Here is a 17,998-nt window from a genome sequence, read left to right on the forward strand (position 1 = left end):
TGATGGAGATTCAGTCTTAACAGTGATGGTAAAAGGCAATCTGCAATTTTTCATTTCTAGGATGCACTTTAGATGACACAAAAGCTATCAGTTTGACACTATGATAGCCTACAATAAAGGATTTGGTTAGTATTAGGGGTAGTCATAAAATTTTGTTTACCACTTCCAAAAAAATAAAGTTATGTTCAAACCCCATGCCACAGTACCACAGCAAGCTGCTAGAAGAGCCAAAACAATGTGGTGTAGCCCATCTCCACTTTATCAATGTTCTAGGCTATTTTGCTTTGACTTCTCTGGAGGTGTGCTATTGTACTGTGGCACAGGGATTTCTATGTTTAGCAACACTGCAGAAATGTATCTGCAAAAAAAAAGAAAAAAATATTTGCTTAACTGTATTTTTTTGAGGTGATAGTTAAAACTTTATGACTGCTCCTCATAATTGCTACAGATAGCAATGCAAGACTGGGTTCACGGCATGACACAGTAACAAACTTCCACTAACCTACACTTCATGAATGTGGGGAATCCAGAACCAACTTCTGAAAATAAATTACAAAAGTGCAACATCGATTTCACTATGAGCAGCTCCTATCTCTGCTAAGCCAATGTAAATCTAATGAAGATGAGAGGTGCCTCGATCACAAGGTTGTTACATTCAACATAGGAGGGTGCCACCATCATATGCTGGTAACTTATATGAACCTGCTCTCCCCCTGGATACTGACCTGTAAGCAGTTGAAATTCATTCACCTTGGAGGCTTACTGTTTGCTCCCTTTATTTACCCCCTCTGGATGCAATGACCTTAGACGCTCTCACAGATCTTATCGACTAACTCCCCCGCCCATTTCTCCTCCTGGGAGACTTCAATGCCCATCATGTCCTGTGGGGCTCCACTTCTCTTTGCGCTCGAGGTCGAATTTTGGAGAGCCTCCTAACATCTCAAGTGTTGTGCATCCTCAACACAGGTACTCCGACTCATTTCTCTACTGCTACAGGGTCATTCTCAGCCATTGACCGATCTTTCTGCTCTCCAACCCTCACCGACTCTGTTCACTGGGAGGTCATTGACGACCTTCATTCCAGCGATCACTTCCCTATCCGCATTCATCTCCTGGATGGTGTATTGCTGGAGCAGCGGCCACCATCGTGGATGATTGGCAGGGCTAACTGGCCACTGTTCACTCGGTTGGCTGTCTTTGACCGCCACAATAACGTACAGAAATGGGTGGATCACATCACGCTTGTGGTCCATCATGCTGCTGACCTGTCCATACCACAGTCTTCTGGCACTCTTAAGCGGCGCCTTGTGCCTTGGTGGACAGAAGAGTGCCATTCAGCCATCCGGGACAGGCGTGCGGCTCTTTGCCGATTTAAATGCCGCCCAACAGCAGTCAATCTTACCGCCTTTCGAATCGCGAGAGCCAGGGCACGCCGTGTCATTAAAGAGAGCAAGAAAAGGTCATGGCAGGAGTTCCTGGACTCCATCAACCGTTCCACTTGTTCCACAAGAGTATGGGAAGCCATCCGGAGGATTTCCGGTAAAAATAGCCGTTTACCAATAGCTGCTGTCCTGAACCAGGGATGCCTCCAAACGACACCCAGAGCCATTGCTCAGATGCTGGCAGAGCATTTTGCACAAAGTACTGCCACTGCAAATCAGGATCCAGCGTTTCGTCGCTACCGTGCGACTGTCGAAAGAGCGACCTTGGACTTTCGGTCGGACAGTTCTGAGGCCTACAATTCCCCTTTCTCCATGTGGGAACTTTAATCAGCACTTACTGAGACTTCTGACACTGCACCAGGTTACGACTGCATCCGGTACTCCATGCTTCGACATCTGCCAGCGGCGTCAAAGGAAATCCTCCTCAAATGTTTTAATCTCATATGGCAGACAGGAGTGTTCCCCACCTCGTGGATGGAGGCAATTCTCATCCCTCTCCTCAAACCAGGAAAGGACCGCACATGTCCCGGTAGTTATCGTAGTATCGCCTTGACAAGCTGTGTTGGAAAGACCCTGGAATGGATGGTTAACCGGCGTCTGCTCTGGCTGTTAGAGACCAGACAGCTCCTTAGCCGCTTTCAGTGTAGATTCTGAAAATTTCGGTCCATGGTCAACAACCTGACCCTCCTAGAGGCGGCTATTCAGCAGGCTTTTCTCCGTCAGCATCACTGTATCGGTATCTTCTTTGATATCAGTAAGGCATATGATACTACTTGGAGACACTGTATTCTTGCACAAATGCATCAATGGGGCTTTCGTGGCCGCCTCCCGATTTTCATTCGGTCTTTCCTGTCTCAGCGGTTTTTTCGGACCCATGTTGATAACACACTGTCTGATCGCTTTGAGCAAGACAACGGTGTCCCCCAGGGCAGTGTTTTAAGCGTTACCCTCTTTGCCATAGCCATCAACAGTATAACGTCTACAGTGAGGAGTCCAGTACAGTGCTCCTTATTTGTGGCCGACTTTGCTGCTTTCTGTTCCTCCTCCAGTGTTGCAACCGTGAGCCGTCAGTTGCAGCTAACAGTGCAGCCATTAGAGGAGTGGGCTGCAAAGACGGGTTTACGGTTTTCTGCCGATAAGTGTGTTTGTGTTCATTTTAATCGTTCTCGTCATCTTTTTACTTTGCCTGCCTTGCATATGGGGGATACTGTCATACATTTTAGAGACACAGTGCGGTTTCTGGGCCTAATTTTTGACTCCAGGTTGTCATGGCTGCCACACCTACGTGACTTGAAAGCCAGAACGCTGAAGGCACTGAACATCTTCAAGTGCCTCAGCCACAGGTCTTGGGGCGTGGACAGGGCGCGTCTCCTACAGTTTTATGGAGCTTTTGTGCGTTCACGGCTGGACTATGGGTGCACAGTATACGGGTCAGCGAGGCCATCTTATTTGCGGATCCTTGATGCTGTTCACCATGCTGGGATCGACTGGCCACGGGTGCTTATCGGACCAGTCCCGTACCCAGCCTCTGTGCTGAGTCTGGCGAACCGCCACTTACCATCCAGCGGCAGCTCCTGCTGGTGCGCCAGGCTTGTAAGTTTCTTGCAGCTCCCAGATCGCCTGCTCACCATCTTGTTGCCCATCCACCTCTGGACCGCCTTTTTTCCCGCCGTCCCTGGGCTACGTTGCCATTTGGGATCCGTGTGCAACGTGTACTAGAGTCCCTCGGTGTGGAGTCTGTATAACCCCAAATCCAAGGTTTTAACCACCTGCCACCCTGGTTACTGAAGAGGCCCGGAGTGATTTTAGATTTATTGCAGTACAAGAGAGATTGCACTCCTGCCACCGTTTTTAATGCAGCATTTTCTGCCATTTTATCTGAGCACCACGACTATGTAGCTGTTTTTACAGATGGGTCAAAACAAGGGGATTCTGTTGGTTGCTCAGTTGTTTTTCCATATCGTGTCCTCAAGGTCCGACTGCCTCAGACTTTTACTGTCTTTGATGCAGAATTGTTTGCGATCTTGGGGGCACTGGAGCACATGAGACATTCTTCCTCTCCTAAATTTCTTGTCTGTTCCGATTCACTCAGTGCCCTTCACTCATTGCAACGTTTGTATCTGGCAGACAGAATTGTCCAGACCATCCAGGATGCCCTCCTCCGACTACAGCGACTGGGGAAGGTTGTAGCTTTCTGCTGGGTTCCGGGGCATGTTGGCATTGCTGGGAATGAAAGGGCAGATCTTGCAGCCAAGGAGGCGTGTCTCGCCCCTCAAGTATCTCAGTGTGCTATCCCCTTGCACGTACTCACCTCACTGTTGAGCTCACAGGTCATGCGTCGGTGGGAGGATGAGTGGCTGGAAGTGACTGACAATAAGCTCCGTATAGTCAAGCCCACAACGCATGTGTGGTGTACTTCCTTTCAGCCCCATCGACGGGACGAGGTTCTCCTCACTCGGCTTCGAATAGGCCACAGCCCTATGATGCACGGCTTCCTGCTCCGGCGAGAGGACCCTCCAATTTGTGGTACTTGCGGCGTCCAGGTCACTGTGCACCACGTTTTATTGGATTGCATTTTATTTTCTGACCAGCGGGTCGCGGCTGACTTGCCAGCAGACCTGCCATCTCTTTTAGGCAACACTCGGACGAATGTAGTTAAAGTTTTAAAGTTCTGTGCCCTGTCAAATGTTTTTACAAAGATTTTAGGGAGAGGATTTTAATTTGCTCACTGTGTGACAAGCTCGCCCATATTTTATGTAAGTGGCCAGCCAATAACAATTTCCTGTGACATTCTTGTTGCTATGTTTCCCCTTTCCTTAGGTTTTACTTTCTTATGTAGCATTTTCCTTCTTTTCCTGCTTTCTTTGAGTGTGTGCTTTAGTTTTCTTAGGTCTGTCCACATTCGTTCCTTTTAATGTATGTCAGGGCGCTGATGACCTCGATGTTGAGCGCCCATAAGCCCCAACACACCACCACCACATCCAATAAATAAGCCTTCGAACACAATACATTGAACTGCATCAGGGAAAACCAGAAAGTTGTAACTTGATAACAATAGATTTAGCTGAAACTGCCACCCATATATTACAATATTTCATACCAGAAGACAATCAAACCCAAGTCTCTAAATAGTATAAACTAGTAAGATCTCAAACACTGTGGCCCTGTGGAAGGGTAGCTGACATAATGCTTCCAGACAGAAAAATAAGAAATAATAGCGTACTTGCCTTCAAGTAAAGCTCCTTGAGATAGTGGCATTACTAGGGTGCTACTTCAGCAGATGTATAGCATTTACCCAACAGTCTTACAGGTTTATACACCAACTGCTTCAAGAACACTTGCTTCTTGAGATTGTAAAAAAGAGTCAAAATAGTCCCCATTATTAAATGTGGTAAGAAAATGGATGGATGTAACTAAATTCTGTCCTATCACCCTATAGTGTACAGAGGGGAAAATATTGTGAAAGTAGTTTATTAATAGAATTATGTATCATGTCTTTCTGAAAAATCTCCTAATCTACTTCACAGAGAGAGAGTATAAATGCAATGTTGGCTGTTAAGGACTTCTTACAAGAAAGCAAATTCCAAGGACAGTACGGAACAATGGTGTCTTGACATTCAGAGAGCCTTTGACACAGCTTGATAGTCTACCACCCCAGACACAATACATTAAGTTCAATGGGTTAAGAACATACATAGCCTAGCTAAAAAAGTATTTCACTAACTGAACAGTAATGCTGACATTTATCATCATCAAATGAGAACAGAACTTGACAAAAGGGTGCTCAAAAGGATTGTGTGTGGTAAAGCTTTTTGGAATACCCAGTATAATTCTCTGCTGAAACTGGATTAAACAACTGACAAATAAAAAGACAATAACATTTACATAGAGCTTAATCATGTTACCAAAGCAAGCACTGATGCTTTTTCAGAAGAATATTCCAACTCACAAATTGAAAAAAAAAATCACAACTTGTGAACAACATTACAAAGTTTTATATAATAATAAAAAATCAAAAGTCATGCTAATAACATAAAACAGGAGAGTAATAATTAGTATGGTGATAATAATGTTTGGGACCAAACTGCATGATTAAAATACTTGGGTATAATGGCTGACACTAAATTAAGATTTATCAGGCTTACACAGTATGCAACTAAAGAAATGCACAGAGCTGATTCAGTCACTATCTAAAACAGAAAGGCTCAGCTGGGAACTTGGTGAGGAAGCAAAGAAGATTATTGAAAAAGCGGCTATATTACCAATATTGGCATAAACAGCTCCTATTTGGATTGAGGCAATAAGAAGAAAATGTAACTGACAATTAGAATAACACAACAATTAATCAGTATTAAGACTGTAAAGGCTAATACAGTAGTGTCTAAAGAAGCATTGTGAATTCTAACACACCTGCCACTGGTAATTTTCAGGCTCCAGGAAATAGCTGAAGAATACGAAATCGTAAAAAATTACATACTGTCTATTTCCATAGACCTTCACATATCCTGTAAACTGAGTTGTTCTGCATCATTTCAACAAAAGTATGATTCAAATGATCTATGAAGCATGTAACTATATACAGACATTCCTTTAGATCAAAAACAGTGGCCTCATCTGGCAAACATTGTAACTCCACAAGAAAGCTGCAAAGGAGTATCCAACATACATCTACACATACCGGTACATATTGATGGGAGTTATTCTCTGAATAACAGCTTCAATAGCAGCAGTAATCATTAATAGCGTAGTTACAGTACAGGTTAAAGAATGAGTGCACCAATAATCAAGCAGAACAGCTAGTCATCTACTGAGAGCTACAGATACTACATCAATTGTGAGAAATAAATGTCCAGAGGGCAGATGTACTTTGTATGGGCAGTCAAATTATACTGGCTTCATTACAAAACTCCAGAAGTCATAAGTAATTGATAGAAGAAATAAAAAAACAACAATAGGAAACTGTAGCCGAGAAAATGGCACCTTAAAATCGAATGGACAAAAGCCTATGCTGTAAACTTCTGGAAATGAATTACCAGACAAGCTTGCTAAAGCAGCAACTCAAGAAAATGCAATAGAAAACTACATCTGGATTTCTGTATCTGTGATGAAAAGAATATAAAGATGCACTGAGAAAGAAACATAAAGAGAATGGGGTGGATGGAACTACAAAAGGGGTCACCACAAAAGAATTATTTCCAAACAACTTTCCGGGGAGGGCAATTACAATGCAGAAACACATAACAATAGTAAAGACACTCAACACTCAATAACCATTCAAATTATCACAAAAAATACAACAGTTAAAGAGCCACGAGTGATGATGTGTTTACAAAAGCCTCATACTGTATGAAGGTGCTTTATTCACAACTACTGGTTTCATGTCACTATAATGCATATTTAGGTTTATCTATCAGAAATACATATCACTGTATGAAATTTTTTAAATGATAGAAATACAGAACCATAGTGTTGATATTCAATACAAAACAATGACAAATGTTCACAATGATTATATCTCCATAATGTAACTGGATAATTACGGAGTCCCAGCTTTCAGGAAGTTATCCAACTTAAAAGTCAAACCAAAATGGTGGATTGTCATAATATAATTGAGGACACCCAAAAGATGCTTGTAAAATGTACAAAACATGACCACTGAATGAGTCAGGCCTAAAAAAAAGTGGGGGGAAAACTAATAATGAATAATTCACGTTACAGTAAACATTCATTATTAGTTTTTCCCCTGTTTTTTCTAGGCCTGACCCATTCAGTAGTCATACTTTGTGCATTTTACAAGCATCTTTTGGGTGTACTCAATTTTATTATGACAACCCACCACTGTGGTTTGACTTTTAACATGTATAGCTTCCCGAAAGCTTGGACTCCATAACTGTCCACTAACATTATGGAAATATAATCACTGTGAGTACTCATCATTGTTTCTTGTTGTATGTCAACACTATGGTTCTGTATTTCCACCATCTAAAAAATTTCACAAAGTGACTTGTATTTTTGACAGATAAACCCGAAGACATGTCTACACTGATACAAAACTGGTAGTTGTGAATACAGCACCTTTATACAGCTATGCGGCTTTTGGAGAGGCCTCATTATTCTTGACTTTTTAATTGTTGTAATTTTTATGATAGTTTTAATGGTTACTGAATGTTGAGTGTTTTAATTGTTATTCAGAATTATTTTCACCTGTTCAACATCATCTACCCACAAAGATATCACTGTCACCTAATCTTATATTTCTGTTAACCAGCCACTTTTCTTAATATGATTAGCTCAGACTATATCAGATCTTTGTCTCCATTCATCCTCACAATAGGTGGGCACCACTATCGTGAGGTCTGAGTGACCTGACTTTCCTTTTTAATGTATCGCAACCTACCCCCCCCCCCCCTTTGAGAAAGGAACTAATAGTCACTAAAGCTAGACTAGTTTTTTGTAATTTTATATTGGCAATGCTAATTATTTTATGTCCTGAATCATAGGACCGGCTAAAAATTCTGTCTCAGAATTTTATAGTATTTTCGAGTGAATTTTCCTTTGATTTGATTAACACTCACATATTTGTATGAGCTGACTGATTCAAATAGTAACATACTGATCTTGAATTTATTAAATACTGCTCTGCTGCATCATCAAATACACAGTTTTATATTTTGAAACATTTAAAGTTAAGTTGCTAATTTTTTCACCACTATGAAAACTTATAAAAGATCTGACTCAATATTTGTGCAGCTTCCCCCACACAGTACTTCATTATAGATAACTGCATCATCTGCAAAAAGTCTGAGGTTGCTACTAATATTGATTACAAAGTTAGAATCCAAATACTCTTCCCAAGGGTGAAGTTACTTCTACATCTGTTGATGACTCTCCATCCAAGATAATATGCTGCCCTTCCCATCAAGAAATCCTTATTCCAGTCACAAATTCTGTTCATACACAATGTGATTGTACTATAGTTAATAAATGTTAGTATGATACGGAGTCAAACATTTTTGAAGTCGATGCATGGTTTTCAGGATGTCCAGCACGAAAAGCATGTGTTGGGTTTCACATGTCCAATGTTTTCAGAATCTATGCTGGTCAGCACGGAGGAGGTCATTAAATTTAAGTTTAGAATTCATTTTAAGATTCTGAACAGATGGATGTCACCATTATTAGACGGAAGTTTGTAGATCATTTCTGCTATTCTTTCTGTAGATGCTGTAGCAAAGCAAGCTGGACCCCACCCCCATTTTGTTTTGTTATTTGCCTCCTTAATTTTTTTTTTGCTTCCTTAATTGTCATTAGTGAGAGATGTGACACAAGATAAAGCTGTCAATCTATAATTCCGAGTATAAGACCAGACACAACTTTGCTAAATTACGAACAATTTCCAAATTAATTTGAACCATTTCAAGTAGCTATTTTTGCTAAAGCTCAATTCAGTTAACTAACAGTAATTATTTCCTATTCCTGTCATACTACTGACATGTAAACACATGATTACTGATAAAGTTATGAAAATAACCCGTAGAAATCTTTAAAGTATTTATGTAGCTGATTTCCAAAACATGGTACGAACATAAACATTTAATTAGTTTCTGGGTAATTAATACTTTTATGTAGGATATTGTTTATTTAGCCATTTCTGCAGTTTCATCATCAAGAAGGTTTATTTCAGTCAAAACTCTTACCGTAACACAAAGTTCAGACCAAAACCAATTTTTCTGCACTATTCAATTAATTTGAGATGTACAACTCTAGTTGTAAATTATCAAAATTATGTATTCAACACTGTGAAACTGTCATAGCTATTGGTGCAAAGCAACATAAGCAGTGGGCCTGAAGCCATTTTTAAGTCAGTCTGTTCCAAGATTTCGAGAGTGGAACCTGTTTCAATCAAAACCATAATAATGTAATGGTGCAATAATGTGTTGTTGTAAATAAGAAGGCAGACAGTGAAGTAGAACAATTAACAATGATTACTGATTAACTTAAATACAAAGGTGCCACATGTATTGTTCATCTGAGTCAGATTGTTTGTTGATTGGTTAGGTTACACTGCACAGTGACTATTATCGTATAATTAGAAGATGCAGTAGGTGCATACCTGATAAATGAGACTTAGCTACTTAATTAATACACAGACTGGCTGTAATTAATTTGGTGAGGGGGGGGGGGGGGTCTGACGTTTATACACTCCTGGAAATGGAAAAAAGAACACATTGACACCGGTGTGTCAGACCCACCATACTTGCTCCGGACACAGCGAGAGGGCTGTACAAGCAATGATCACACGCACGGCACAGCGGACACACCAGGAACCGCGGTGTTGGCCGTCGAATGGCGCTAGCTGCGCAGCATTTGTGCACCGCCGCCGTCAGTGTCAGCCAGTTTGCCGTGGCATACGGAGCTCCATCGCAGTCTTTAACACTGGTAGCATGCCGCGACAGCGTGGACGTGAACCGTATGTGCAGTTGACGGACTTTGAGCGAGGGCGTATAGTGGGCATGCGGGAGGCCGGGTGGACGTACCGCCGAATTGCTCAACACGTGGGGCGTGAGGTCTCCACAGTACATCGATGTTGTCGCCAGTGGTCGGCGGAAGGTGCACGTGCCCGTCGACCTGGGACCGGACCGCAGCGACGCACGGATGCACGCCAAGACCGTAGGATCCTACGCAGTGCCGTAGTGGACCGCACCGCCACTTCCCAGCAAATTAGGGACACTGTTGCTCCTGGGGTATCGGCGAGGACCATTCGCAACCGTCTCCATGAAGCTGGGCTACGGTCCCGCACACCGTTAGGCCGTCTTCCGCTCACGCCCCAACATCGTGCAGCCCGCCTCCAGTGGTGTCAAAATGGCTCTGAGCACTATGGGACTCAACTGCTGAGGTCATTAGTCCCCTAGAACTTAGAACTAGTTAAACCGAACTAACCTAAGGACATCACAAACATCCATGCCCGAGGCAGGATTCGAACCTGCGACCGTAGCGGTCTTGCGGTTCCAGACTGCAGCGCCTTTAACCGCACGGCCACTTCGGCCGGCTCAGTGGTGTCGCGACAGGCGTGAATGGAGGGACGAATGGAGACGTGTCGTCTTCAGCGATGAGAGTCGCTTCTGCCTTGGTGCCAATGATGGTCGTATGCGTGTTTGGCGCCGTGCAGGTGAGCGCCACAATCAGGACTGCATACGACCGAGGCACACAGGGCCAACACCCGGCATCATGGTGTGGGGAGCGATCTCCTACACTGGCCGTACACCACTGGTGATCGTCGAGGGGACACTGAATAGTGCACGGTACATCCAAACCGTCATCGAACCCATCGTTCTACCATTCCTAGACCGGCAAGGGAACTTGCTGTTCCAACAGGACAATGCACGTCCGCATGTATCCCGTGCCACCCAACGTGCTCTAGAAGGTGTAAGTCAACTACCCTGGCCAGCAAGATCTCCGGATCTGTCCCCCATTGAGCATGTTTGGGACTGGATGAAGCGTCGTCTCACGCGGTCTGCACGTCCAGCACGAACGCTGGTCCAACTGAGGCGCCAGGTGGAAATGGCATGGCAAGCCGTTCCACAGGACTACATCCAGCATCTCTACGATCGTCTCCATGGGAGAATAGCAGCCTGCATTGTTGCGAAAGGTGGATATAAACTGTACTAGTGCCGACATTGTGCATGCTCTGTTGCCTGTGTCTATGTGCCTGTGGTTCTGTCAGTGTGATCATGTGATGTATCTGACCCCAGGAATGTGTCAATAAAGTTTCCCCTTCCTGGGACAATGAATTCACGGTGTTCTTATTTCAATTTCCAGGAGTGTAGAAGTAAAACTTGTGAAACCAAATGTGTGTGTGGACCACATGATTGAATGTAGATAGTTTTGTACCCACCTGCCTTACAGCCAATTTTTCGCCTTGATCATTGCTACAGTTTTACAGATTTAATGCATGTGTTCTAAGAGATGTTCCAGTGATCAAATACAATGAGAGCCAATCAAGTGTGATATTGCTGGTCACTCCTGGAGTTCCTTCGGTCAATAAAAATCACTATTTTTGGATATCAAGTGGGCTTACAGAGTAAGCAAGGCTACAGCGCTGCATCAGAAGAGTAAAGCTTTCTTTTTCTATTTTTTTCATTTGTTGATTGTGTAAGGATGAACAGTTTCTCTTGAACTCCTGTATGGATTCTTAAATTACACGAGTATTTCATCTCCAATGCAAATATAATATGTTTCACACCCCTTCCCACAGTAGCACTGCATAATGGTTACAAAACTTAAGATTTTACAGAAATTATAAAAATTCTCTGATGGTATTTACTACAGATGTTTATAAAAATAAGCAAACATTTTCACAAGTTAATGTAAGTCTTTGCAAGAGCATCATCCACTTGCTATAAGAAAGATATATGTTGTTGTTGTTGTGGTCTTCAGTCCTGAGACTGGTTTGATGCAGCTCTCCATGTCAATCTATCCTGTGCAAGTTTCTTCATCTCCCAGTACCTATTGCAACCTACATCCTTCTGAATCTGCTTAGTGTATTCATCTCTTGGTCTTCCCCAACGATATTTACCCTCCACGCTGCCCTCCAATACTAAATTGGTGATCCCTTGATGCCTCAGAACATGTCCTACCAACCGATCCCTTCTTCTGGTCAAGTTGTGCCACAAACTTCTCTTCTCCCCAATCCTATTCAATACTTCCTCATTAGTTATGTGATCTACCCATCTAATCTTCAGCATTCTTCTGTAGCACCACATTTCGAAAGCTTCTATTCTCTTCTTGTCCATACTATTAACCGTCCATGTTTCACTTCCATACATGGCTACACTCCATACAAATACTTTCAGAAACGACTTCCTGACACTTAAATCTATACTCGATGTTAACAAATTTTTCTTCTTCAGAAACGATTTCCTTGCCATTGCCAGTCTACATTTTATATCCTCTCTACTTCGACCATCGTCAGTTATTTTGCTCCCCAAATAGCAAAACTCCTTTACTACTTTAAGTGTCTCATTTCCTAATCTAATACCCTCAACATCACCCGACTTAATTCGACTACATTCCATTATCCTCGTTTTGCTTTTGTTGATGTTCATCTTATATCCTCCCTTCAAGACACCATCCATTCCGTTAAACTGCTCTTCCAAGTCCTTTGCTGTCTCTGACAGAATTACAATGTCATCGGCGAAGATATATATATATATATATAACAAAGATGATGTGACTTACCGAACGAAAGTGCTGGCAGGTCGATAGACACACAAACAAACACAAACACACACACAAAATTCAAGCTTTCGCAACAAACTGTTGCCTCATCAGGAAAGAGGGGAAGGAGAGGGAAAGACGAAAGGATGTGGGTTTTAAGGGAGAGGGTAAGGAGTCATTCCAATCCCGGGAGCGGAAAGACTTACCTTAGGGGGAAAAAAGGACAGTCTGCTTGTGTCTGTATATGTGTGGATGGATATGTGCGTGTGTGCGAGTGTATACCTGTCCTTTTTTCCCCCTAAGGTAAGTCTTTCCGCTCCCGGGATTGGAATGACTCCTTACCCTCTCCCTTAAAACCCACATCCTTTCGTCTTTCCCTCTCCTTCCCCTCTTTCCTGATGAGGCAACAGTTTGTTGCGAAAGCTTGAATTTTGTGTGTGTGTTTGTGTTTGTTTGTGTGTCTATCGTGTCTGCTTGTGTCTGTATATGTGTGGATGGATATTTGTGTGTGTGCGAGTGTATACCCGTCCTTTTTTCCCCCTAAGGTAAGTCTTTCCGCTCCCAGGATTGGAATGACTCCTTACCTTCTCCCTTAAAACCCACATCCTTTCGTCTTTCCCTCTCCTTCCCTCTTTCCTGATGAGGCAACAGTTTGTTGCGAAAGCTTGAATTTTGTGTGTATGTTTGTGTTCGTTTGTGTGTCTGTCGACCTGTCAGCACTTTCATTTGGTAAGTCATTCCACGTGGGAAAAATATATCTAAAAACAAAGATGATGTGACTTACCAAACGAAACCGCTGGCACGTCGATAGAAACACAAACAAACACAAACATACACACAAAATTCAAGCTTTCGCAACAAACTGTTGCCTCATCAGGAAAGAGGGAAGGAGAGGGAAAGACGAAAGGATGTGGGTTTTAAGGGAGAGGGTAAGGAGTCATTCCAATCTCGGGAGCGGAAAGACTTACCTTAGGGGGAAAAAAGGACGGGTATACACTCGCACACACACACATATCCATCCACACATATTGATATCCATCCACACATATTGATATGTGTGGATGGATATGTGTGTGTGTGCGAGTGTATACCCGTCCTTTTTTCCCCCTAAGGTAAGTCTTTCCGCTCCCGGGATTGGAATGACTCCTTACCCTCTCCCTTAAAACCCACATCCTTTCGTCTTTCCCTCTCCTTCCCTCTTTCCTGATAAGGCAACAGTTTGTTGCGAAAGCTTGAATTTTGTGTGTATGTTTGTGTTTGTTTGTGTTTCTATCGACGTGCCAGCGGTTTCGTTTGGTAAGTCACATCATCTTTGTTTTTTTTATATCTCTTTCTATCTTCCAATGTGACTCACACAAAACAAAATATGCAACTGAGGAACCATTACAAAATTTATGAAACAGAAACTGAGCGTTTGCAATAAATAAGCTACTGACATAATCGACATTTCCATATTAAGCACACATGAGTAAGCAATAAAAATCAGTTTCCAAGTCAGAAAATAAACTTGACATCAATGTTACTCATCACTAGCAGCACTTACAATGAGAACCACAGTGCTGTGCCGTGTGCCCCAAAACACAAATAATTTTTTTTGTTATGAAATTTACATTCCGAGTTAAACATACACACTATATAATACCTCCAATAAATTAAATGATTGAAAATTCAAGATTGAATTTGATACATATATGAGAATAGATCACCAGAGCCTACACAATTTTTCATGCCTATTTGTTATGCATCTCCTCTATTTGGTGAGTAATGACCTATCCTCATATACATACTCTAATAAGTTCAGTAATTAAATTGAGACAGACACAGTCACATCCTGCTAGATACACACAGCATTCTCTAAATCATTTCACAGAGATAAAATAGTTTAAGTGTTCTTTGTTGCACTTACAATCTCAATGACTTCAAAACTTCATCCAAATATACATATGATTTACACAGTAAGATAATCAAAAGTTGTTGTGTTTACTACACCTGAATTGGATACAGGTATGAGGCAAGAAGAAATAAGCCTGCATACAATGGCACATATTTAAGCTTTTGGATTGTTGCCTGAATGCAAGGTGCAAACTCAGCAAAAGGACACTGTACCCAGTCCCGATATGTACGATATCTGTAATAAGGACCTGTAATGAGGAAATCTTCTGTATGTAAGCTCATATCAGTGCAATATTAGAGCACAACAAGAAGTGATTAATTAAACATGCAAACCACTGAACACTACAAAACTACTAGAATGTTATAAACTACAGTTACTTATCACATAACAGTAGTATAGCATGCACCAAAAACTTTGCAGCAGTGCAACTAACTGGCATGCATGAAAAATCAGTGTTTTGTAAGACTGTCTAAGAATTAAACATATTCCAGGGTTTTCAAAAAGTTTCACTGTCCAGGTTTCCTTACAAAAGGTACTCACTTATAAAGGTAGTAAGGAATTGTATGCAATACAGACAATTTTGTTGTTGTTGTTTTTTTTTTTTTTTGTTTGCAGGTCAGAAAAAATACTTCATAACATTTCAGTTCCTAAATTTTTTTTCCACTTCCATTTTTCAACCTGACTTCCATTCTTAAAAGAAAAAAATAAAACTGCTGCATAAAGATTATTAGTTACTGATCACATCATTAACTGCAGTAAATCATTAATTTTTTAACTTTGAATCAATATGTCATTACCACTTCTTCACCACATGACATCATTTACAGGATACTAATTCTGGAGCTATGTGATGTTAACTTTTTGACTACCCTATAAGAACTTGACAGCTGCTTTCTTTTATTGTAGCTTATTATGAATGTATAACAAAGTGAAACAAAAAACTTTCAGCATAACAGAACAGGAGACCACTGAAAGCTTGTTTCATGACATAGATGGTAACAAAATCCCTACTGAACATCCAGTTTTCAAAAGCAATGATTACAGGCAATGATACAAGAAAAGAGGAATGAGCAGATAGTTTCTACTACAGATAGGATAAGGACTGATTGTGAATCACAAGATGTACTCAGTGTAAGAACTAACAAGAGAAGACAGAAAGTAAAAGAGGAATTTAATCAAATGCACAAGCATTATTGCTACCATCTGTTTTATGATGGTTCCAGCAGACTCAGACTAGGTTAAACTATATTTAAATAGTCATACTTACCAAAGTTACATGCAGAAACAGAGTAAAACAGCTTGTAAAATTTCATAAAATCTTTTCTTGTTTACCTCTCATAAGGAAATTTGTTTCTGGAGCTGAGGAGGAGAGTGGAACAAAGGGAAAGGCGAAGAAAGTTGTTAAATGCTCAGTTTGTTTCATATTATATTATTCATGATCACTGATGAAACATTTAGTAAACAAATTTGGGATAAATGCATAGAGCCCACTAAGGATACAACTGTTAGATCATAGTTCTTATAATGGTTAAAAAGGTAACAAAATTGGTATATTACAAAGGCTACAACTGTGATTACCATTTTTTTTACCCAGCTGTAAAGTACAGCAAAAGAAGCAAAGACTCATAAAAACAGAAAATTAAATAAGCAAAAGGTATGATGTTTTCTGAAGGACAGAGCACATGAGATCAAGCAACAGTAAGATGCAGAAATGATTGTAGAACTAAAGTTGAGACATGGAGAGGAAGAGAACCAAAGAAAACACAGGGTAAAATGACAACACAGAAGTTGCCAGTTTATTTCATCAGATATTAGCATTCTGTTGAAAGCATTACAAACAAAGGGTCAGGTCAGCTTTAACAAGTAAAAGGAAATCAAAAGTGACGTTGCAGAAGAAACCACACAACTCCAAGTTAATTAAAAAATTTCTTCTAATTATTTGGGCAATATTTTCCATTGTGTCACTTTGGTTAGAAAATACGAGAGGAATTGATGACAAACAATGAAAAAAAAATAGTTTTTGGTGGATTAATACCTTAATTATTTTAGTTACAAATAGTAAAGTAAGAAACTATAAAATTTAGGATTTGGTCCTGCAAGACACAAGAAGAAATAAAAAAAAAAACACAGCAGATGATAGGGTAGCTATAAGAAATGCAGGAGAGATTGGGAAGTCTAGGAAGAAGAAAATCAGGTTGAAAAATATAAGTTATGTAAAAAAATAACTGCACAATCAAAAAATTAACTGAAAGTGAGCAATTGTTCCATGCATGATTTCTGAATATAGAGACTGGAATGTGAAATTATCACAGTATCTGAGACATAACAAATCTTTAAAAACTATTAGACAATAAGAAATATTTGGGTACAACAATAATTTTTAAATGAGTACACCACCATTTGACTGTAGTGTTGTTCAGTTAATTACAACCTAGGTCTCAGCCTTTTATGCCATTGTCAAGTGATTGCTAAAAGCATAAACTGCATACAGTAAGAACACGTAAACTTTCAAAAGATGGAAAAATGTTAAACAATGAATGTAAACTGGTGTATAATTACAAAATATGTACTTACAGTTTATGCCATATATTGCAGGACATCAAGCTCAAAATTGGCAATAAATGAAGAAAAATATTGACCCCCACCACAAAATGTCAGATGTAAAATCATCTTGTAGAAAGAGCAGTAAATAAAAGTGGGAGCACACCATATTTAGTAAAAACAGATGTACCTAGTATATAAATGATGAACACATGTCCCTGAGTTGTAATGATAGTGAAATCAAAGAGTATGAGTAATAGAACAACTGGAAACTGAAATGACAAAATGTCAAAGATATATGACTATTAATGTTAAATATCTTCAGACTGTATATAATAATCTCCGTAGCGGCACTGCATACCATCATCTTTGCAATAAACATGTATACAACAAATCATCAGCAACTGGAAGTGAATCCAAATTTAATTGGATGAGGAATTAAAGTCTAAAAGAAACAAAATGAAATAAAATTCAAAGACAATTAATTACAATAAGAATGTAGTAAGTGCCAGTGATAACAAACATACAAAAGTTAATATCAGAAGTTAAAAACACGAGTGGTGGTGGGAGGGTGGGAAGGGGTAAATGGATGCTGGATAGGTGGGTATATGTAGGTATGTAAGGGATATGGATGGGGGGGCGCTAGATAAAATGACAGTGGAGATATGAGTATATATTTGATTAAATGTTAATGCAGGAAAAATCAAAATGAGAGTGTAGATGTGGGGTGAATGGTTGAAGGCCCAAAATGGGAGGGGCAAAACAATGAACAAAGCATTAAGGAACAAGGAAGGGGGAGGGGCCTGGGTGGGGAAGAATGGTAATCCATTAGATTAGGTTGGTATAGTAATTCTGGCACAGTGGAGAGCTGGGGATAAGGAAATAGGAGAGATATCAGAAGACACAG

At 40.6% G+C, this 17,998-nt stretch overlaps 1 protein-coding gene across 1 annotated transcript in view; it reads right to left on the reverse strand.

Moving 5' to 3' along the window:
* LOC126236307 (lysophospholipid acyltransferase 7) overlaps positions 1-17,998 on the reverse strand; it is a 146,801-nt gene that overhangs the window by 63,757 nt on the left and 65,046 nt on the right. Inside the window, exon 4 of the mRNA XM_049945517.1 lies at positions 14,646-14,797. Coding sequence (XP_049801474.1) covers positions 14,646-14,797 — 152 coding nt within the window. The remainder of the gene's footprint in view (positions 1-14,645; positions 14,798-17,998) is intronic.

The sequence above is a fragment of the Schistocerca nitens genome, chromosome 2 (genome assembly GCF_023898315.1).
Source record: "Schistocerca nitens isolate TAMUIC-IGC-003100 chromosome 2, iqSchNite1.1, whole genome shotgun sequence".
In the NCBI taxonomy this organism is placed as follows: Eukaryota; Metazoa; Arthropoda; class Insecta; order Orthoptera; family Acrididae; genus Schistocerca; species Schistocerca nitens.